Source organism: Balaenoptera borealis (assembly GCF_965194805.1).
Source record: "Balaenoptera borealis genome assembly, chromosome: 19".
NCBI lineage: Eukaryota > Metazoa > Chordata > Mammalia > Artiodactyla > Balaenopteridae > Balaenoptera > Balaenoptera borealis.
Window position 1 is genome coordinate 53,363,651 of NC_138878.1, and position 24,328 is coordinate 53,387,978.

The window sequence follows — 24,328 nt, forward strand, 5'->3', positions numbered from 1 at the left end:
TGAAAATGATCAAAATGAACAGAATTGACTTAACCATGAACAGAAAGAAACTTCTAAGGATGTACTTTAGAAAAAAATGAAAATGATCCCAGAAAGAAAAATTCATCAGTTCTGAATTAAAAAAGCTATTACATCTTTGAATATAGTTTCAACCCTGTTCTTTTTTGGAAGACCGATAAGATCTTTGTCCTTTCTTCATGACTCTTAACTTTGCTTTCATATTTCTAGTCTCTTTTCCTCTATATAGTATGTGATATAAAATTTCTCCAGATAAGTCATCTAGTCACTGATTCTCTCATGAGTTGTATCTGATTTGCTACTTAATCTGTCCAGTGAGATTTTGTTGTTGATTCCTTTCCTTCCCTTTCTCATAGTTTATATGCTAAAGAAACTGGATCATCTGTCCTGTTATTTAACTTGTACCTCTCTCCCCTTTATTCCCTATAAACAAACTGTATTAGTATTGTGCGTTTTATCAGGAAGCATTTAATGTCAATTTGTTTCTCTTTCTGTGGTGTTAACAGCCATTTCATCCTCTAAAAATTACCAAAGAATTAAAAAATTGTTATTATAAACTCATAGATTTAAAAAAAATATTTGGTATTTCATCAGTTATTACATTACAGTTATTATTCTTAAATATATGCTCAAATTGTCCTTTATTTGACCAGTAGGAGCCTCTTCAGATTTGTTCCTGAGTCCTTTTGACATGACTCTAGGAAGTCTTTGATAGCTTCTTTGCTTTTCTAATATGCCACTTTGTTCCAGGGCTCATAATATACATTTTCTGCCCTGTCGCTGAGATGCTCCAAGGAGCCCTGATTCTTTGGAGTGAGAAATAGTATTTAGAGACAGCAATCTAGTCATTAGCCTGCTCATGCTGCTGGATTGGTCACTGTTTCTAAGACTTCAATGGATGAAACTAGGAAGTATTTGAAAAAAACACGTCATGATTATATTCTAATATTTCCAATTCATCCATTGACTTTTTTTTTTAGTACATATACTCAAGGATGCTTGCTCATTGCTTTGTTTCTTTTTTTTTTAAATTTTTATTTATTTATTTTTGGCTGTGTTGGGTCTTCGTTTCTGTGCGAGGGCTTCCTTTAGTTGCGGCGAGCGGGGGCCACTCTTCATCGCGGTGTGCGGGCCTCTCACTATCGCGGCCTCTCTTGCTGCGGAGCACAGGCTCCAGACACGCAGGCTCAGCAGTTGTGGCGCACGGGCTTAGTTGCTCCGCGGCATGTGGGATATTCCCAGACCAGGGCTCGAACTTGTGTCCCCTGCATTGGCAGGCAGACTCTCAACCACTGCGCCACCAGGGAAGCCCCATCCATTGACTTTTAAATTACATTTTTTTTTTATTTTTAAAGTTCTATTTGGATTTTTAAAAAAAATTTCCCTGGTCATTTTGCTAATCAGTTGTTACTTTCTCATGTTTAAAAAAAACTAAACTTTTTACATTCACAGAAAAGTTGTAAAGCTAGTACCAAGAGTCCCCACATACCCTACACCATTTCCCCTATTATTAACAACTTTCATTTGTACATTTGTCATAATTAACGAACCAATACTGATCCATTATTATTATTTTTTTTTTTTAGAGCTACTATTTATTTATTTATTTATTTATTTATTTATTTATTTATTTATTTATTTATTTGGCTGTGTTGGGTCTTCGGTTCGTGCGAGGGCTTTCTCTAGCTGCGGCAAGCGGGGGCCACTCTTCATCGCGGTGCGGGGACCGCTCTTCATCGCGGTGCGCGGGCCTTTCACTATCGCGGCCCCTCCCGTTGCGGGGCACAGGCTCCAGACGCGCAGGCTCAGTAGTTGTGGCTCACGGGCCCAGCTGCTCCGTGGCATGTGGGATCTTCCCAGACCAGGGCTCGAACCCGTGTCCCCTGCACTAGCAGGCAGATTCTCAACCACTGCGCCACCAGGGAAGCCCTGATCCATTATTTTTAACGAAAGCCTGTATTTTACTCAGATTTCCTTAGTTTTTATCTAATGTCTTTTTTTTTTTTCTGTTCCAGGATCCCATCCAGGATACCACATACATCTAGTTGTCATGTCTCCTTAGGCTCCTCTTGGCTGCGACAGTTTCTCAGACTTTCCTTGTTTGTGATGACCTTGACAGTTCTGAGCAGTATTGGTCAGGTATTTTGTAGACTGTCTCTCATTGAGACTTGTCTGGTACTTTTTGCATGATTAGACTGGGGTTATGGGTTTTTGGAAGGAAGACCACAGAGGTAAAGTGCCATTCTCATCACATGATATCACAGGTACATACTGTCAACATGACTTACCACTGATGATGTTAACCTTGCTTACCTGGCTGAGGTAGTGTTTGTCAGGTTTCTCCACTGTAAAGTTATTCTTTTATTTCCCCCTTTCCATACTATATTTTTTGGAAGGAAGACACTATGCACAATCCACACTTAAGGAATAGGAATTATGTTCTACCTCCTTGGGACAGAGTATCTACATAAGTTATTTAAAATTCTTCTGCTTAGAAGATTTGTCTTTTCTCCTCCACTTATTTATTTATTCAATAACTTATTTATATCAGTATGGAATCATGAATATTTGTTTCATATTATGAGTTATAAATTTAATACTACTTTATTTACTTTGTTGCTTTGGCCATGGGGAGCTCTTTCAAGTGGCTTCTGTGTCTCTTTGAACACCATCACTCTCGGTTTTTGGAAGCATTTCTTTACTTCTGGTATACGAGATGCTCCAAGCTCCTCATGTATATTTCCTGTCCCAGGCCTAGAATCAGCAACTTCTTGAAGGAGCTCTGGTTTTATTTATTGGAGAATATTGTTAGAAATCAAGATCTGGGTACTTGGTGTACTTGTTGATACTTGGGTACTTCTCACTTTTTGACTCCATCTTTTAAAAAAAATATATAGTGAATTTTTATATATTTTCTCTCCTAGTATCTGAAGTGGCTGGTGGTTTAACTCTTCTGTTTGTTATTTCTGCTAATGCTAATACCTGGTGGTTTATTTCTGCTAGTCTTACTTTTGATTGTGACTTTCTATGCGCCTCAGTTTGAAAGGGGGGAATCTTGAAGGATCTGGATTCAAAGCATTACTCTAAGAGATTATTTACTCGTTTCTACCAGAGACCAGGTCTATTCTTTCATTAATTTCTCAGTTTGAGGTGTCCATGACAGGTAGTGTAAATTTGAACTCCAATCTTATGTGAGGATGGATGTTAATTATTAATTCTCAGGTGAGACTCTTTTTTAAATTTTTGGTGGTGGTAGTTGTGGTGAAATCTAGACCCATAGCTGAGGAGAGCAGATTTACCTGTTAGTCCCTTATCTGGCAGGAGACTGTTTTTCCTAGCCCACCCTTTAACTCTGGGTGTGGCTTCTTTGAAGACCTGGGTTTTATGCTGTAGTCTCAGGTTTCGTTCTTCACTTTGCGTGGTTTGAGACTCAACCTTGTTCCTTCACATGGACATCAATCCACAAAAGCTCTTGGTTTCTGTTGGGATGCCCCACAAGGTGGTTTCAGTTCTCAGGTTTGCTTTGCCACTCCAGTTTCAGTTTTCTTTTCTGTGTTTAGTATGTTTACATTGTTTTTGATTTTAGGAATTTCCTTTACTTTCTTGAGCGCTCAGTGGCAAGTTTAAAGAAACGTTTATTTTGATAGATCCAGCATTTAGCAGTTTTGCAACAGAAGACTACTTTTCATGATAGATAAAGTGTACCATACTGCTAAAAGCAGAGGTTGCAGTGGGAGAGATGAGGAAGAATGTCAGTACCCGCAATGTTTGCAAAATACTAGAAACAATCTAAATGTCTGTCAGCATCAGAATAGATCAGTAAATCATCCTGTTTCTATTGTATGCTAAATAAAACCATACTACCATGAAATGAATGAATTATAGCTAATATATCAGGCTAATCATAAAAAACAGTCACAGGATACAAGTAGTATGATGCTATTTATATATAGTGTTCAAATGTTGTCATACTGCACAGTATCTTAAATAGGAATTCACATATATATAGTAAAACAATAATAAAAGGAAAGAGAATGAGAAATACAAATTTCAAAATAGTGGTTACCTGTAGGGTACAGGAAAGCAAGAACAATTTGCTTTGGGAGGGATATTCAAGAAGCATCAATAATGTTTTATTTTTTAAGCTTAGTAATGGATACATAGTATTCATTTCATTATTCTTCATACCTTTTAAATATGTGTATATACAAATGCATAAAACACTCTCATTTGTATGTATTTCTTAACAAAAAATACTTTTTGACTACTGTTGAAGCTAAAAGGAGAGGAATAAGGTGACTAATTGGGATGCTGTGTTAGTAAATCACACATAAGATGATAATAGGTTAGACTAGGGTTCAGCAAACTATGTATGGCCTGTGAGCCAGCTGCCTATTTTTTATAAATAAAGTTTTATCAGAACATAGCCACACCTATTCACTTATGTGTTGTCTTTGGCTATTTTTGTGCTACAGTGGCCAAGTTGAGTAGTTGCAATGGGGACTGTGGCTTGCAGGCCTAAAATATTCACTATCTGGCTCTTAAAGAAAAAATTTGCTGACGCTTATGATGTTAACAGTAGAAATGTTGAGAAAATGATTAGATTCAGGATTTTTTTTTAAGGTTAAGCCAGAAGGATCAATAGTAGTTGGATATGTGAGCTTCTGGCAGAGTGGAGAGGGTAGAGCTGGGAATCATCAGCAGATGGATAGTTTATTAAACAATAAGACTGAATTAGATCACTTGATAAATGAGTGAAATATTGAGAGGAGAAGAGTGTCAAAGCCTGTTCTCTGAGCCATTCTTCCACTTAGAAGTCAGGAAAGGAGGATGGTCCTGGTTTTCCCAATTATGGAGTTTTCCAGAATGTGGGACTTTTCAGTGCTAAAACCAGGACAATCCCAGGCAAACTGAGATGGTTGATCACCCTAGATGGTATCTAAAAGGAGAATGAGAAAGACTGGTGAGCAAAGTAGAAAATGACCAAGGTAAGTATGGATGTACCAGTAGATAAACTGTCACGCATTGCTGGAAGAACAGTAACTGACCACTAGAGTTAACAAAAGGGAGGGTTTTGGTGGTCTTAGAAAGAGTGTTTTTTCAGTGGAGTTATGAAACAAAAATCATTCCTGATTGAAATGGCTTTAAAAAACGTGGAAGAGAATTCTGGGAAAATGGTGGCTGTGAATGTGTAATATTTTTGCTTTCCTTGAATCCTCCCCATCTCCCACCAAACAAAACAAACAAACCAAATAAGAGAGAAACTAAGAGAGCAAAATACAAATCCACAGGTAACATCTACATCAAAGCTAAGTGACAAGTCACCCCCTCAAACCCTACAAGAAGATTAGCTGGGAATAAACTGACAGCCCTAAGACCCTTTTGGTGTCTGCAGCTTTTATGGATGAAGTAGAAATAAAAGCAAGGGAGTATCTGACAGCTCTGAGAAGAAGAGAACTCTCAAATCGTAAATTTACTCACTAGAAAGTACAGCAGCAGCTGAAACTGGAAGTCATCCTTCTATAGGCAGGTAAGTGCAAGGTAAATACAGCACAGCTAAAGTCTGGGCCCCTTAAACTCTAGAATCCAAACCACAGATGCCTTTCAGGACAACATCTACTACTCAGGAGACATTTCTGGTAGTAGAATCCAAATTGAACAACAGGACAGGGATGATAGTGGCAAAGGAAGAAGGTGGTCTAGATAAAAGTGGGGGAGAGGAGCAGAGGAGGCAGATTTCAGGAAGTGTTTAAGACTACAGTTTTGAGCACTCATAGAAAACCACAAAGAGGGAGCTTCAATGCCACAAAGCTATAAAATCTACCCTGGCCCAATTTTTCCTCCGAAACATAGAGTAACACCCATCTCAATTAAAAATGAGCAAGAATTAAAATGGAATATTAAAAAGTGTTCAGTTACCATATTATCCAGCAATACCATTTCTGGGCATATACCCAAAAGAATTGAAAGGCGGGGCCCAAACAGATATTTGTACACCCATGTTCATAGCACCATTATTCACAATAGCTAACATGGGGGAGCAACCAAGATGTCCATCAACAAATGAATGGATAAACAAAAATGTAGTATAAACAGACAGTGAAATATTATTCAGCCTTAAAAAGGAAGGAATACTGACACATACCACAACATGGATGAACCTTGAGGACATTATGCTAAGTGAAATAAGCCAGTAACAAAAAGACAAACTGATTTCATTTTCTAAGGTATCTAGAGTACAGACTTGGAGAGAGACTTTGTTTAGTGGGCACAGAGTTTCAGTTTTGCAAGATAAAACAGTTTTCAAGATTGGTTGCACAACAATGTGAATATACTTAACACTAGTGAACTGTACACTTAATGGTTAAGACGGTAAATTTTATGTTATGTATATTTTACCACCATTAAAAAGAAAAGGATGATGGGCCAAAAAAAGTGTCAGCACAAATGAAGGCATAAAATTGGAAACAGAGGAATGAAAAACAGGATGCACATAGAAGACAAATAATAAAATAGTAGACCTGAATCCAAACACATCAATAATTACATTAAATGCCAATGGACTAAATACACCAATTAAAAGACAGAGAATGTCCAAATGGATAAAAATTCATGACTGAAGTGTGCTATTTATGAGAAACTCACTTCAAATATAGGTAGATTAAAAGGATAGAAAAAGATACATTAAGCAAACACAAATAAAAAAGAACTGGAATGGTAATATTAGCAGGAAACAAAGACTAGAGAGCAAAGAAAATCACCAGGGATAAAGAGGGACATTACATAATGATAAAAGGGTCAATTCACTGAGAAGACATAATAATTCTCAATGTGTATACCTAACAAACAAGAGAGCTCCAAAATATATGAAATAAAAACTGACAGAACTGAAAGGAGAAATAATTAAATCCACAATTTTATATAGACTCCAACATGCCTTTCTAAGTAACTGATAGAACTAGTAGACAGAAAATCAGCAAGTGTATGGAAAAACTAAATAACACAATCATGCAAATGAATATAATCAACATTTATAATATACTTTACCCAACAATATTAGCATACACACTCTTTTCAAGTGTGCACAGAACATATCTTGGATCATAAAGCAAACTTTAAATTTAAAAGAATTGAAACCATACATCTTATGTCCTTTGACATAATAGGATTAAATGAGAAATCAATAACAAAGATTAGAGGCAAACCTCCAAACACTTAGAAATGAAACAAGACACCTCTAAATAGCCTATGAGTCAAAGAGGAAGACTTGAACAGACACTTCATCAAAGAGGATATATGGATAGCAAATAAACACATGAAAAGATGTTCAACACCATTAGCCATTGGGAAAATGCATATTAAAACCATGATGAGAATCTAAACACCTATTAGAATGGCTAAAATAAAATATATTGCCAGTACTAGGTACTGGCAAGGATACTGAGCAACTGGAACTCTCATACTTTGCTGGAAGGGATGCAAAATGGTACAGTAACTTTTGGAAAAGAGTTTAGCAGTTTCTTATGAATTTACACATACATAACCCAGCAATCCTACTCCTGAGTATTTACCCTAGAGAAATGGAAACTTATATTCACACAAAAGCCTATACAGGGTTATTTGTAGTAGCTCTGTTCACAATTGCCCCAAATTGAAAACAGCCTAAATGTCCTTCAGCATGTGAATGACACATCCATACAATGGAATAGTACTCAGCAATAAAAAGGAATGAACTATAAGTACATGAAGGTACTTGCATGGATCTCAACAGCATTATGCTGAATGGGAAAAAAATCTCTAAAAGTTACATACTGTATGATTCCATTTATATAACAATCTGGAAATGAAAAAAAATCGTAGAGATGGAGAACAGATCAGCGTTTGCCAGAGATTAGGGACTAGGGGAGGGAGGGAGTATAAAGTGATAGCTTGAGGGAGTTTTGGGGGTGATCGAACTATTCTGTATAATTATTGTGGTTATATGAATCTCTACATGTATTAAAATTCATAGAACTGTACACAAGAAAGCTTTGCTTATGTTAATTTAAATTTTAAAAATTTAAATAAAAGCAATAGGAAAAGATTCTGGTTTAACCTTGCATAAAATTGCTATAAAAGAGATTAAAGAATAAAACAACATTCCTATAGACAATGAAAGGCACACCAGCATGTCATATGTACCGTCATAATGTTTCAAAGCTAGCTAAAAATGTCAGAAAATGATAGACACTCTGAAAGAACAATAAAACAGAATTAGAAAAACTCAGATATGAGGCAACTGGAGAAAAAAAAAATTAAAGATGGTGACAGACTCAGGAAAGAATTAGAAATAAAATAAAAAAATCATTTCAGAGGTGAAGACCAAACTAGAAGGGAAATAAAAATGAAAATGTGCAACAAATAATGCCTTGGGAGAAACAGGAGATGGAAAGGAGAAAATATTTCAAAATCAAGAAGAAATTAAGAAGGAGAGAAAAAGGATTAGAGAGAAAATGATATAGAAGATAGGCAGTGAGGATCTAACATCTTCATTAAGAGTTCCAATAAGAGTTTAATGGAACAGAACAATTGCCAAAAATGACTCAAGATAACTAAAATTAAGAACAAAAGGACTGAAGCCATGTTTTGAAAAAGTACACCATGTATCCAGGAAGATCATAACTTTGGCATCCAGGCATAAAGACGAAGTCACTTAAAAGGAAAGGAAAATCAGATTATCATCTGGCCTTTCTACAGCAAAGCTTTATTCCAGAAGACAATGTCTATTTTTCTATTTAAGTTATACAAAGACATAAATTTTGAGCTAAGAATTTTTTACCTAGCCAAATTGTTATATATATATATGCAGAAGCTCAAGGAGTATTATTCCTCTAACCCCTTCCCAAGGGATCAACCTGAAAATGAGCTTCAGAAAACAGAAATAGAGAGACATCAACCTAAGGACTGGGTTGAGCATTAAGTATATAATAACCTGTATATGTAATACTAAGTGGTGGTATTAAGGGAGAGAGTATAGTATTATTGCTTAGGTATAGTAGATATATATAGTTATAATTATCTAAGAAGTAGGGTGAGAATGTGAGGGGTATATGAAAAGTACAAGCTTGTAAATTACCTTATAGATATTAACAGAGGAAGTAAATATTTCAAATCAGAGCCTAGGGAAGGGATAAGAGGTTAATAATTATTTTCAATATGTCTCATATTAGGAAACCAGTAGGTAATAGCAGAGAGAGGAGGAGGACAACAGTTAATATATAAATTTATCAGGATAAAAATAAGCATTGGATCAAAAATGTAAACTTGACTAAATGTGAAAAGATATGCCCCAAAATAGAGAATAAGTAAAATGGTATACATAGGGAAAGACTGTATAGATAAAAGATACGTATGTGTGCATGTTCGAGTGTTTATGTATCATAAATCAAAATGATAGAACTAAGGCCAAACAGTAATTATACTAAAACATGCTGTTATTTATCTAAAATAGGAAGGATATTGTATTTTTTGAAGTGTTTTTTAGAATAAGACAACAGAGATCCTAAACGACACAATAGAACAGTTAGACTTAATTGATATATACAGGACACTACATCCAAACCGCCCCCGCCCCCTGAATACACATTCTTTTCAAGCGTGCATGGAACATTCTCTAGGATAAACCACTAGTGTGACACAAAACAAGCCTCAACAAATTTAAGAGAATATAAATTATTTCAAGCATCTTTTCTGACCACACTGTCATGAAAGTAGAAATCAACTACAGAAAGAAAAATGAAAAAAAAAAAAACACCCAACAAAACAAACACCTATTAGATGGAGAATAAACAACATGCTACTAAAAAAAACCAATGGGTCAATGAGGAACTCAAAGAGGAAATCATAAAATACCTCAAGACAAATGACAATGAAGATACAACCATACAAAAATCTATGGGATGCAGCAAAAGCAGTCCTAAGAAGGAAGTTCATAGTGATACAGGCCTTCCTCAAAAAACAAAAAAAAAACAAAACAAAAAACCCAAGAAAAATCTCAAATAAACAACCTAACCTACCACCTAAAAGAATAGAAAAAGAACAAAACTTAAAGTCAACAGAAGGAAGGAAGTAATAAAGATCAAAGAGGAAAAAAATAAAGTGTTTTTTAGTTGTTACTTTGTACAAGGGGAGGGAAAGTAATGGGATGAAGAGGACTTCTTTCATTTTACTTTATTTTGTAGATTTGAGTTGGGAACTATAATAAACATCTTACACAACTATAAAACAAAATTAACTTTAGAAAAATCCCTGAAACCAAAAGAGAAAGGAAACAATTCAATCTAAATGTGTATCCATTGGTTATATATCCTAAGAAGAAAGGACGCTATCTAAAAGCCCCACCATAATGTTTTTAGTAACCATATTAGTGGTAGCAGTGCTGATATTGTTAGGTTCTGTGGAATAAAATAAATGAGCAATTTAGTTGGAGTCTTTGAAAACTGAGACTGTCAGTACAGGAGAAAGGAAATACAGATTTAAGATTGATAACATTAAATAGAAACCCTGTAGTCCTGAATATGAATTGGAAGGATTATTTTGAACTCAGGCTATATTTTATCTTTAATTATATATCTTAAAGATTAAAAGAGACTTAGAGATAGCAACCAGTCTCATTTACAGACCTCACATGGATCTTGATTCAAACAAACTGAAAAATACACATTTATAATTAGACAACTGGGGAAATAGGAAGACTAACTGGATATTTGATCTTAAAGAATTGCTGTAAATTTTAGTTTTTATTTATTTATTTAATTTATGGCTGTGTTGGGTCTTCGTTTCTGTGTGAGGGCTTTCTCTAGTTGTGGCAAGCGGGGGCCACTCTTCATCACGGTGCACGGGCCTCTCACTATCGCAGCCTCTCTTGTTGCGGAGCACAGGCTCCAGACGCACAGGCTCAGTAATTGTGGCTCATGGGCCTAGTTGCTCCGCGGCATGTGGGATCTTCCCAGACCAGGGCTCGAACCCGTGTCCCCTGCATTGGCAGGCAGATTCTCAACCACTGCGCCACCAGGGAAGCCCTGTAAATTTTAGTTTTGATTACTATATTACTATGCTTTTGCAAAAATGTTCTTGTCTTAGAGATTCATGCTGAAATATTTACAGATGAAATAATAAGATGCCTGGAATTTGCTTCAAATTAATTTATGGATTGGCTGTGAGAAGTGGATGGATAAATAAGAGTGTCTATAAGTTGACAGTTATTGAAGCTGAGTGATTGTTATATTGGGTTTTTTCCACTTTCAAAAGCTTACATTTTTCTATGGCAAACTATTTTAACACAAAAAAAATAGGAAGTGAGACAATGTGTGGATGGTGAGACAATGTGTAGATAGTGTGAAATTTTGTAAAACAGAGGACAAGGAAATGATTGGTAGCTGCAGGGGGTCCTCGAGACAAGGAAGTTGTTTGTGTGTACATACTTTAAAGGAGATTTTAAGGAGTGTCTTTTGTGCTGATAGGAACAAAACATGAGAGCAGGAAAACTATTTGTGAAGGAGAGGGGATGGGGATTGCAGAAGCATATGCAAGAAAAGGTTATGTCAGAGAAGATAGTCTTCAGGATCCAGTTAAGGTATTGGCCTTGGACAGAAGCATTTTATCAGCAGGGGAAACAGATTATTGGAGTTTATGTACAGGTTGGTTGATTTGATTGCATGAGAGAAAATTCTCTCATTCTTACTTCCCCCCTCCCACCTTCTTCATGAAATTATTAATCTGGACATCAGCCAGGAGATAGTTTTGAGATCTTAGGAGAGAAAAGAGGTGAGGGAAATTTTCTCAGAGAGTGAGAAAATGAGAAATGTAGCAGAGGTGAGGGGAAATGCTGAGGGTCCATTTGAGTTGTGTGGTTATAAATGTATAGTGAGAATAGTCAATGTGGTTGTGTGTTCCTTACCAGCCATGTTCAGCTACTCAGGTGGAGAAGAACAATAGGCAGAATTGGATTTAATCAGGTTGGGGACATAAATGCAAGACAATAGTTACAATGATGGACTGTGGAATTTAAGCTAGGTAAGGCCATCAGGGATATAATAGTGAAAATTAACATTGCAGATGATTGAGGGCATGAACAAGAGGGTGAATCTAGAATAATTTCCACCCTACTCCTTGAGTTTTGGAAGTCTTTTTGTTTGTTTGTCTTCATGCCTCACCCCTTTCACATTCGACTCCTTTTTTTAAAAAAATTATTTATTTATTTATTTATTTATTTATTTATGGCTGTGTTGGGTCTTCGTTTCTGTGCGAGGGCTTTCTCTAGTTGCGGCAAGTGGGGGCCACTCTTCATCGCGGTGCGCAGGCCTCTCACTATCGCGGCCTCTCTTGTTGTGGAGCACAGGCTCCAGATGCGCAGGCTCAGTAATTGTGGCTCACGGGCCTAGTTGCTCCGCGGCATGTGGGATCTTCCCAGACCAGGGCTCGAACCCATGTCCCCTGCATTGGCAGGCAGATTCTCAACCACTGCGCCACCAGGGAAGCCCCTCGTCTCCTTTATGATAGAAAATTTTTATGAAATTTTCCACATTCACATTATGAAATTTACATTGATTTTATGAAAAGCACATAGTTCAGGTGCAGGAAAACTTAATATCATTTTCCTTGCTCAGTCCCTGCACCCCCCCCCCCCGCCTTTTTTTCCCCTGAATCTTCTTCCATAGTAATAAGAATGATAGAATCACTTTTTTAAAAAAAATTATTTTTTTATACAGCAGGTTCTTATTAGTTATCCATTTTATACCTATTCGTGTACATATGTCAATCCCAATCTCCCAATTCATCCCACCACCACCACCACCCCTCTACCCCCGCCACTTTCCCCCCTTGGTGTCCATACGTTTGTTCTCTACATCTGTGTCTCAATTTCTGCCCTGCAAACCAGTTCATCTTAGAACCACTTCTTGAGCTCTTTATGCCAGGCACTTTACATGCATTATTCCTAATCTTTACAAGCCCATGGAATAGATATTTCTATATCTATTGTTATATGAAGAAATGGTGACTGAGATAGGTAAAAGTACTTTGTCTACACAGAAAGGTAATCATCAACAGAGCTAGGGTCTGAAATCCTGGTCTGTCTGAATCCTGTGTTCTCACTAAATCCTCACTAGATCTCATTATTACTCTTTCTTTTACTCTGAACTATTTCTCAGCTTTTACTGTCAAATCACTCATTGCTAGAGACTGCCTGAGTTCTCTTCTATATTATTTCAAGGACAATCTTTATAGCATTAGCACCAAATAATGGTTTTATTGGAGTCACAAAACATACCATACTGTAGTCAGTCAGAGGAATATTTGTGTTGTAAACTTTCTATACTCACTCAGCATTTTAGAATATTCTGTCTGTTCCATTATCTAGATTTCCATTCTCCATCATTTCCTTCAGTTTACATTCAGCATACCCTTTGTTATAGAGTTTCTAGTGGTCCAGTTTACCCACCTCATTCTACCAAATAGGTAGTGATCCTAGTCTCCCAAAATTCTCAAGTCCCTTTGCTTAACATTACATTGCCCTTTTATTATGTTTCAAACCTATTATAATGCCTGGGAAGAAATAGTTTTCTGGGAAGTACAAATATAGTGGTTTTGGACATAAAGGAGGGAAGGGAAGCCCAGAGAAGGGGCCTGGAGGAACAAAATAGATTGTATATTGGACAGAAGGTTGAGTAATACTACAAATTCAAGTGAAGGGTAAAAGAAAAGGCACCTCAGTATAGTATGGTATAGATAGTCATAACTACACATAAATGACAATGAGCACTGGTAGAAGTAGAGGGAGAACAATTGAATGGATGGGTGGTTAGGTATATATAATATCATTTTTCTATTTGCATCATTTAATAATCTAGTTTTGGTTATGATTTTGTTTTAGTTTCTGAGGGAAGTAATGAAGTAAAGAGCTTATGAAGTAAAGAGCTTATATTATCCTTTCAGTGATGTGAGAGAGATTAAAATCAGGGACAGATGTTTAGAACTATTCTGTAATTATAAGTACAAATGATTGTTATAATCCTTAAATTCTTCCCTACTTCCATATCTGCATAGTATTTCCTTTTATCCCTATAATAATCCCCTTTCATTCATCCAGTGATTCATTCATTAAACAATTATCTATGGAACACCTTTTATGACTAATATTTTGGTTATTCTGTGTTGGGTGAAACAGTCATTGTTCCTGCCCCTTAAGGGCTTTAACATAAAGAAAATAAAAGATTACATATGAATAAGTAAGTGGTTGTATAATTCTAAAATCCAGAACATTGCAGTGAGAAAATACTATGATGAGATAGAGAACGAAGAAGTGAATTTAAATAGGGTTGTCTAGCTCAAACTTTCTAAGGAAGTGACTTTTCACCTGAGACTTGAAGTCAGCTATGAAAAGAGCTACGTTTAGAGAATTTCTAACAAATTGAACAGTCTGTGGAAAAATTTGAGAAGGTAAAGGACTTATTTCAGATGTTCAGAAGTGATGAATATGTGGTACATAATGAACACTGGGGAAAAGTGGGTTGAGAAGGTGTTGGATAGGATTTTGGTTGAGATATGTCAAAGATAAGATTATGGAGGATCTCATAAGCTGTGGTAAGGGAATTTGGATTTTATTCTAAGTGCAGTTGGAAACCACTGAAAAATTCTAGGTGGGATTGTTAAATTTTGTGCAACGTCAGAATTGGCTGGTTGAATGTATTAAACATAGGAAACCTAAGACCTATTGATGTAAATTCTTATTTACTTGATTTGAGGTGGTACACTGACATCCAATCTTTTAATAGACTATTTATGTGATTCTAATCTACACCTGAATTTGGAAAGTACTGACTTAACCTGTTTTCCTAACAGCCTCCCTCATCTTTCTTGTTTATGCTTTTGACTTCTTTTTCAAATTGAAGGCCTTGTATACGATCTTCACTTCTTAAGGACATTATTTTCAGTTTTTCCCCCATTTCTACCATAGAAATTTTATTTCTCCCCTAAGAGGAAACACCGTATGTTTACTTTCTGGTTATCTTTCAGACTTGGAGTTCAGATGCAAAACCAAGGAATTGTGTCTGCAAAAAGAAATGTATGAAGTAACATCATCCCAATGGATGATAATGGAAACAAGTCATAGCATTGTGGGCTCCAGTATCAGAGATGTCTGGGAATGCAAAGGCCAATTTGAGAGGCGACAGATAAATCAGGAGGGATATTTGGGGCAAGCATTAATGACTTACAAAAAATGCCAACTTTCAGCCTATAAACATCTTATCCTACGTCAGCAAATTTATCCTGGAGAGAAATTCTGTAAATTCAAAGAATGTGGGAAGGCCTTTATTTATGGCTCAGGACTTATGGGACAGCATGCAATTCATATTGGTGAGAAACCCTATAAATGTAAGGAATGTGGGAAGGTCTTTAGTCATTTTTCCTATCTTACTGAACATCAGAGAACTCATACTGGTGAGAAACACTATGAATGTAAGGAACGTGGAAAAGCCTTTATTCATGGCTCACATCTTATTCAACATCAGAGAATTCATATAGATGAGAAACCCTGTGAATGTTAGGAATGTGGGAAGGCCTTCAGACAATCTGCACACCTTACTCGACATCAGAGAATTCATACTGATGACAAACCTTATATAAATGTAAGGAATGTGGGAAAGCTTTTATTTGTGGCTCAGAACTCACTCGACATCAGAGAATTCATACGGGTGAGAAACCCTATGGTTATAAGGAATGTGGGAAGGCCTTTAGACTGCATTCACAACTTGATCAACATCAGCGACTTCATACTGGTGAGAAACCTTATCAATGTAGGGAATGTGGGAAGGCCTTTCTTTGTGGCTCACAACTTACTGAACACCAGAGAATTCATCCTGGTGTGAAACACTATGAATGTAAAGAATGTGGGAAGACCTTTATTTGTGCCTCACAACTTACTATACATCAGTGAATTCATACTGCCAAGAAGCCCTATAATTGCGAAGAATGTGGGAAAGCCTTTATCCGCAGCTCAGAACTTGCCTGACATCATCGCATTCATACTGGTGAGAAACCCTATGAATGTAAGGAATGTGGGAAGGCCTTTAGACAGACTGCACACCTTGCTCAACTCATACTCTAATATAACTTGGAGAGTATTCATACTCTAACTTTGCCATTCATTTGTCATAGATATTCAGATTTCATGCCAGAGTAAAATACAGTGGATGTGGCAGTTCCCTTTACCTAGTAGTATTCAGGTTATTCAGAACCAGAAAATTTGATACTGAGAAAAATTGATAATGAATGTAGAAGAGTTTTCTATCATGACTCAAACCTTATTAAAATTCTACAGATTCACACCAGAGAATGTAGTGACTGAGAAAAGGCTGCCATTTGCTATTTATGTGACATGAGGCAAATTATTTAACTTCTCTTGCTTAAATTTACTAACTGGTAAACTGTTGATAGTAGTAGTATCTATTTGTAATAAAGAGTCTGACTCTAGTCTTGATATCTAACCACTGATTTCTTTTAAGACCCGTCTTCCCTATCCATTTTGGCCCCACATCTGGAAAGGCTGACAGGAAAGCCTGTGTACCTCATCCTTTGGGGCCAGTGGGAAATTTAAATTTTGCAAATTCCAGCCCACATCCATCCGGTCCCACCCACTGTCTAAAAGCCAACCTATTCTCTCTGCCTTATTCAAGTCACTCCAGACCTGCTTTTGCAGGCCCCACTCTGCCCAGAAGTCCCTTTGGTGAGTAACAAAATTTCAAAATCTCTTTGGACACTCTCTAGGTTGTGACCACTACTACTTTGAGATCTTTCTTCTCATGTTCTTAGCTTACTAACTGGGTACAAACCACTTTAAATAGTGTGGGAGATAGTTCTGCTGCTTGTTGGCAAGATTGTGCTTTGAGTTGTGCTACTCTGTGCTACATTTGCTGTGTCCTGCAGAGCCTCGGTTATACATTTAATCAACAAAAGTCAACAGTTTTGATAATTGGTGCTTAGGGATGGGCTAACAGGATGGGGGCCCTCCTTAAGGTGGTCCTGGGTTGTGTGTCTTGGCCTAGATACATATGTATGTGTCTTAGAATTGTGTGTCTCACTTCCAGCATAAGCTGTGACTGATGCTAGGCTCAGGGGAATGACTCAGCCTGTGACTGCTGGTTGTGTGTCTCAACTAGGCATTGGCCTCTGTTCTACAGAAATGTTCGGAGGGAAGACTGATACTCTGTACAATATATGCAACCATCAGCTGGTTGCTTGTGAAAGAGCAGTAATTAGAGAGTGAAAAAGCAGTCATGGGGTTTGCTAAGGTCTGTACTCTTTAAGAGCAGATGGCTGACTAAGACCTTTAAATATTTCTTCTGCTGCTACCCATGCCTCTATGACAACCAAGATCCTGATCCTCAGGGTTATTTGGAAAAACACCTATGGTGCCCTGTGGCACAGACACTTATTAACAGATCAAACTACTGAAGTGAGTCCTCATTTCAAAATTGCCAGGGCTTCCTTCTACCACTGTAGAACCCTTACCAAAAGACATGGTATTGGTAACACTGCGATCTGAGCTTTTCCAGTTATCTCGATAAGATCCCCAAGGAGCTCCAGGTTCTTCTATGACAAACTTTACCGAGCATCCAGTCTCCTCCTGGCCCAAACCCAGGTCCCTAAGGTGTAGGACCCACTGCCGCATTCTCTAACCTGAGTCAATGGCAACCTCCCTCGCCTCCTAGGGATGTAGCATGCCCCTGGGACCCCAGCCGCTACCCACATACAACCATGATGGTCCACTGGTCACCACACAATATATAACCTTTTATGGCCTTTATTGATACCAGTTTCCAAATCATGGTGATCCCCAGAAACCCCACTAAATTTAAAGGAGGAACTCACTGTGTTCTTTGGGGCATTACTAGACATAAGATTAAAGGCAAACAAGTCCACCTTACCTTGACCTTGTTATTGGCACAATAAGTTTGCCTAATTTTCCAGTGGTTATCTCTCTCACACCCTCTTTGGATTTTCTTTTTTTAAAATAAATTTATTAATTTAATTTATTTATTTTTGGCTGCGTTGGGTCTGCATTGCTGCACGTCGGCTTTCTCTAGTTGCCGTGAGTGGGGGCTACTCTTCATTGTGGTGCGCGGGCTTCTCATTGCGGTGGCTTCTCTTGTTGCGGAGCACAGGCTCTAGGCATGCAGGCTTCAGTAGTGTGGCATACGGGTGCAGGCTCAGTAGTTGTGGCACATGGGCTTAGTTGCTCCGCGGCATGTGGGATCTTCCCAGACCAGGGCTCGAATACCAATGTCCCCTGCATTGGCAGGCGGATTCTTAACCACTGCACCACCAGGGAAGCCCCTGGATTTTCCATTATTGGAATAGATGCTCTCCCCAGTCAAGTGGCCATTAGAATAAAATTTAAACTTTGGCCCTTATTGTTGCCTTCATAAAATGGGACCTTCTGGATCTGCCCCAACCCCCATTAAAATTGTTGATATGGCCCAGTATAAATTGAAACAGGGCCTTTACGAATTGAGATCCTTTATACAAGATCTGTTAAGAGAAGACGTGATTATCTCCACTGTTTCTCCATTTTACAGCTCAATTTGGCCTGTCTTAAACCGGGAAAGAATGAATGATACCTTAAAGTGGATTACTACAACCTTAGTGCCATGGTCCCACCTATTAAAATGGGACCTAACAAAATTGAAATGACCAAAGGTGTACAAGCTTTGAGTTATAAGATGAGTAAGGTCTGGGGATTTAATGTATAGCATGGTAACCATGCTGTGTTGTACACTTGAAAATTTGCTAAGACAGTAAATCTTAAGTGTTCTTACCACATACACACACAAAAAGGTAGCTATATGAGGTGATGGATACGTCAACTTGATTGTGGGAATCATGTATATACACATATATTTATATATATACACGTGTACATATACATATATATGTACACGTGTATATATAGAAATATATGTATATATTTATATATAAAATCATGTATATATACATATATAAATATATTTATATAAAAATAATGTTGTATACTTTAAATATATATTTAAATATATACATTTTACTTGTCAATTTTACCTTAATAAAGCTGGGATGGGGGGCAGAAATGACCAACACCATTCAATCTTCCACTGCCAAATACTTTGCTGTTATAGATTTGGCTACTATGTTCTATTCAGTCCCAATTTCAACAGTCCTTTCTGTTCAAATTCAGCTTTGAAAGGGATGCAATACATTTTTACTTGGTTGCTCATGGATACCTAAGTAGCCTGGCTGTTGCATACAATCTCTGCTGATAAGACCTCAATTGGATCCAGGAATCCCTATGTTCCCAGGTATGGCAACATTCTCAGATTAGGATATTCACTAGACACTCTGACACAGGACATACAAACAGTAACCACTGCACTATTGAGAGGGGATGGCTATTGCCCCACATGAGGTTCAGAGGCCTGTCACCTCAGTTAAATTCTTAGGCCTCATATGATCTGCTGAAGGCAGCTCCATTCCTGATGCAGTTAAAAGGCAACTTCTGACTTTATCAGCACCAACCACTCTCAACCAAGACCAACACCTATTAGGTCTCTTTGGCTTCTAGAAGCAACATATTCCTGTTTACAAATATAACTAATTTATTTACTAGCTTATTTATGCCTTCATTTGCAAACCACTGTGAATGGGGGCCCTTTAAAACAGAAGGACCTAGAGTCGGTTCAGATGACCATATAACATTGCTTCCTTTACTGTCTCGTGGAAAATCCTTCATGGTGGAAGCTCTGGCAACCACCTGTTATGCTTCTTGGAGTCTATGGACCACCCACAGTGGCCGTATTTGCCTATGGGCTTCTGGTGCAAAAATCTGCCCACTTCAGCCACATGTTACACACCATTAGAGCTACAACTGCTAGCTGCAAACTGGGCCATCCTGGAAGTGGAGGCTCTCACAGGAGCTGGCCTTGTGACTCTCCACACTCAGCTGCCCATTATATTCTGGGTCATGGAAACAGTACCCTGCAGGTTTGGCATGGCCACTGAGATCTCCTTGCTGAAATGGAAGTGGTACCCACAGGACAGTGCCAAACCTGTGCTCTGGCATTATCCCACCTGTAGAGGGAAGTAGCCTCCTCTGTCCTCAGTCCCCTGCCTGGTGCCACCATGCTGGAGGAGGTCTTCCCTCTCCCAGACCCCTTGGTTACGTGGGGAGCCCTTTGGGATCATCTGAGTGAACAGCAAATGGAGTTTGTATATTTTATGGATGGTAACACCACCATCTCACATGATGGAGCTTGCTAGAGAGCTGGTTTTTTTGTTTGTTTATTTTTGTGTGGTTTTTTAAAAGATTTTTTTTGATGTGGGCCATTTTTTAGAAGTCTTTATTGAATTTGTTACAATATTGCTTCTGTTTTATGTTTTGGTTTTTTGGCCACAAGGCATGTGGAATCTTAGCTCCCCTACCAGGGGTTGAACCCACACCCCCTGCATTGGAAGGCGAAGTCTTAACCACAGGACTGCCAAGGAAGTCCCAGAGGGCTGTTGTTTTTTATCCCTTAACCAAGACATCCCTGATAAAGGATGGGACCTAAGCATCGGCACAATTGGCTGTACTCTAGGTAGCCATCATGGCATTGGAAAATGTCTTGGTCAACAATCCTAGATGATTGCCAATAATCGAGCCATTTAGTCTGGCCAATGGCAACAATTTCTCATTCAAGGCTTCCACCTTTGGTGTAATAACCAACTTTGGGGGATTCCTTGCCTCTTAGACATCAAAGATAAAAATTAAGGTCACACATGTCTCTGCACCAAGGCTCGTAATGCTTAAGCCCAATTTAATGCCCAAAGATAAGCACAAATTTTAGAGACTAAGGTGAAAACTTCCTAGATGACACTCCAGATTCCATTTCCCTACTTCTGGTCCAATGGGCCCATGAAATATCAGAACATAGAGGAGCCTTTAGTGCTCCTTCAGTGCTTAGGATGAATGCAAAGGGTTTTTCCTCTGTCTGTCATGGCCAGTGTGATGACAAGCCAAAGCACTCTATGTGGGAAGACCTGTCATTGGCAGTATAATTACTAGGGTGCCATCCCACAGCGGTCCTGCCCCTACAGTTGCTGGCAAATAGATTTTATCAGGCCACTGGCCTTCTCTGCTGGTGCCACTCATTATGCCTTGACCATGGTGCATACCTACATGAGCATCTTACATGCACACCCCACTAGGCATGCGACCGCAGAAGCTTTCTTACATGGCCTCACTAAAAAACTCTTCATTCCCTTTTGAGTTCCAGACATTACTGACCAAAGCACTCACTTCTCAAATACACAGTCTTGGCCTCTTGAACAAAGCGTTCAATGTAGCTTTCATCTTCCCTCTCAGCCTGAGGCTGCTGATCTTATAAACCACCACACTGGCTAGTTTCAACAAACCTTACTGAAATTACAAAATCAATACGGCTTTCTAAATGAAACTATCTCCTGCTAGTGGCCCTCATTAAACTAAATTCCTGGCCCCTGGGGCACTCAACTCTATGTCAAAATGCACCGATAACACCTCAGTTGCCTTTCCTTGCCCTCTGTAGTGTGACACTTCACAAGTCAGGGTTTATGAAGATCGCATTGGAAAGGAAGTTCCTCCCTTCCCGCTTCTATCCCTTTTGAATCTTGCCCCCATCCCAATTTTGATGGAAGTCAGATCAAGAACAGATTATTATTATCCACTCACTATCGAATTCCCCTCTGGTTATCTGCTAAGCTATTCAGGCACCCTGATGATGACTTAACTAAGCCACAAGCTTTGCCAAAAATTTCAAGCGATAAAGGATATTTAATTGATAATGTCAATCATGATCTCACCCCAGGATCCACACCCACCATGGTGTTGAGAGCAGAGAGAGGCCAAGGAAGATTAAAATTGGTCTGTATTAACCATATTTTCTAGTTTCTATACCTGATGCTTTGACATCTGGGGCCTTGCTGACCCAGAGGGACTACCCCTCCCAGCAGTCCTAGAGTTAGCAAATGACTCTCCTGTGAGTGCACCTTTCATATGCAAACTAACCAATCAAGAGCCCTTATCCCCAGTCAGCTCCTTTATTAGGCTTTTATACTCCCTTATACTTGGGAGGGCATGATTTCCCTGCCCTAATCACCCAGAGCCAGGTATCAGACAACTGGGGCAGCACCTATACCCTGAGCCCACTGAAATTATTCAAACTAGCTAATTCCAAACCTGCTTAGCCTGCTTACCCTGCGTTGCCCATACCTTTCCGTGAAAACCACAATAAAGGCTCTTCCACAGTTCCTTCCCTCTCTCTGCCTACCACTGACCTTGGTGTTCCCTCATGTGGCCCTGCGTGGCATGAGGTGCCCCCCTCCATTTTAATAACCTATCTTTTATCTCCTCATCTGTTGGTCTTACCACATCTGAACAAAAATACAACCTACATTTTAAAATGTGGTCTCATCTAAGAACATCCCCCACCAAGGAATGAAGGATCTCCCCAGCCAACTGAGACCTGAAATTGGGATAACGGTCCACACTATACCTATACTGGCCAGCAGCCCCAGGTGCTTCAGGCTATAACACCCACATGGAGCAAATGTTATTGCTTGACCTTCCAGCTTTTCATATCCTGGCTGTGTCTACTTTGGGTAATGACGTGGGCCTGGGACACTGCAGGCCATTAAGCAGGCCCCAGCTGGCAATGTGACAGCCAGTGGGTTTTGGGGCTGCCCATACTGTCACCCATACTCACTTGAGCTCTTCAACACTGCCAGAGCCAACCACTAGATGGCACCATAATTCCATTTCCACCTTGCTGGCAAACGTTTAGTTTTAAGCAGCCCCTATTGGCTATTTTAAATTTACAAGGGAGTCACATAGGAGGCAGCGTTTATACTTGTTCCATACCCCCACTGTTAAGCCTTTTGAATTAATATCCCTATGCCCAGGCCTGGCCTCTCAAAATACAAGTCAGACTGTTATTGAAAGGGCAATGGAAAGCTTCACGGGGATGTATGCAATGAAGCTTCTCTGGGATTTTCTTTTTTTTCTTTTTTTGGCTGCGTTGGGTCTTCGTTGCTGTGCGCGGGCTTTCTCTAGTTGCGGCGAGAGGGGGCTACTCTTTGTTGCGGTGCACGGGCTTCTCATTGCGGAGTCTTCTCGTTGTGGAGCACGGGCTCTAGGTGTGCGGGCTTCAGCAGTTGTGGCGCATGGGCTCAGTAGTTGCGGCTCGTGGGCTCTAGAGTGCAGGCTCAGTAGTTGTGGCGCACGGGCTTAGTTGCTCCGTGGCATGTGGGATCTTCCCGGACCAGGGCTCGAACCCGTGTCCCCTGCATTGGCAGGCAGATTCTTAACCACTGTGCCACCAGGGAAGTCCCTTCTTTGGGATTTTTATATTCCCAATATGATGCCAAGATAGTAACCTCTTTTCTTATTCATTGTGCCTCTCATTATCCAACCACATAAATTTCTGTGGCTCCCAACCAACAAAGTTTATGCTGCAAGGTCCTGAATTTGGCTAAAGATTATTACAAACTTAGTTAAGGCCATGGCCTCACCCTTAACCAACTCTGCGACAGCCTGATGGACCATCAGATAACCTCAGCCCCACAGCTGGACTCATCCTAGATGGAATCTTCCCTGACCCCAAGCCCTCATTATACCTTGCTGTCAAAGGTCTCCTCCACCCCCAGACCCCTTGCTGCTCTCTCCACTTCTCTTACTTTCCCAATTCAGCCGCAGCCACAACAAACTATCCTCCCTCCTCCTTTAACCCTTTTGCTTTCTGCTTCCCAGAACTCTGCTCTTCTAGCCCCACTCCCTAATAGAACATTACAAAATAATTTGACTTGTGCTATCTTCATTTTGGGGAAAATATAACCTTTCAGTCTGTCCCTAAACAAACTGCATCAGTCTTACTCCCATGCACCAAGCGTACTGTATTCTTGCCAACTGCCCTATTCAGCTGACCACTTTGGGAGTCACTGGTGCTGCCTTAGGAGCCCACAATACTATACAACAAAACAAAATAATTGATGCCAATCAGGAAATGTCCAAGATAATAACCAAATATATAATTAAAGCTTAACAGCCCTCAAAGCCCTAAAAGAAGGGTGGTGCTCTCTGGCAGCCATTGTTGAAAACCACCACCTAGTGTTGGGCTATCTACTGGCCAGCCAAATAGACATTTGTTCCCTTAATGGTACTTCTTGCTGCATGGGGATAAACAAACCGGCCTCCACTTCCAGGTAGAGGTCACACAGGGTACTC

General features: G+C 39.1%; 2 protein-coding genes across 10 annotated transcripts in view; one reads left to right on the forward strand and one right to left on the reverse strand.

Moving 5' to 3' along the window:
• ZNF461 (zinc finger protein 461) overlaps positions 1-24,328 on the forward strand; it is a 136,477-nt gene that overhangs the window by 14,684 nt on the left and 97,465 nt on the right. For 4 of the 5 annotated variants that reach the window (XM_082367292.1, XM_082367294.1, XM_082367295.1 and 1 more), the window contains one exon: positions 2,034-2,157. In XM_082367292.1, coding sequence (XP_082223418.1) covers positions 2,034-2,157 — 124 coding nt within the window. Of the gene's footprint in view, positions 1-5; positions 2,158-24,328 lie in introns of those variants that run through there. The other variant, XM_082367290.1, reaches the window with a different exon arrangement.
• The window catches only part of ZNF567 (zinc finger protein 567), a 77,258-nt gene that overhangs the window by 170 nt on the left and 52,760 nt on the right, over positions 1-24,328 (reverse strand). For 2 of the 5 annotated variants that reach the window (XR_014237528.1, XR_014237529.1), the window contains one exon: positions 1,613-4,957. The exons of 1 other annotated variant lie outside the window; for it this stretch is intronic. Coding sequence is in view for 1 of the 4 variants with exons in the window: in XM_082367330.1 (XP_082223456.1) it covers positions 24,314-24,327 (14 nt within the window). In the remaining 3 variants the exon portion in view is untranslated. Of the gene's footprint in view, positions 1-1,612; positions 4,979-12,533; position 24,328 lie in introns of those variants that run through there. 2 more of the 5 variants (XR_014237530.1, XM_082367330.1) reach the window with 2 other exon arrangements.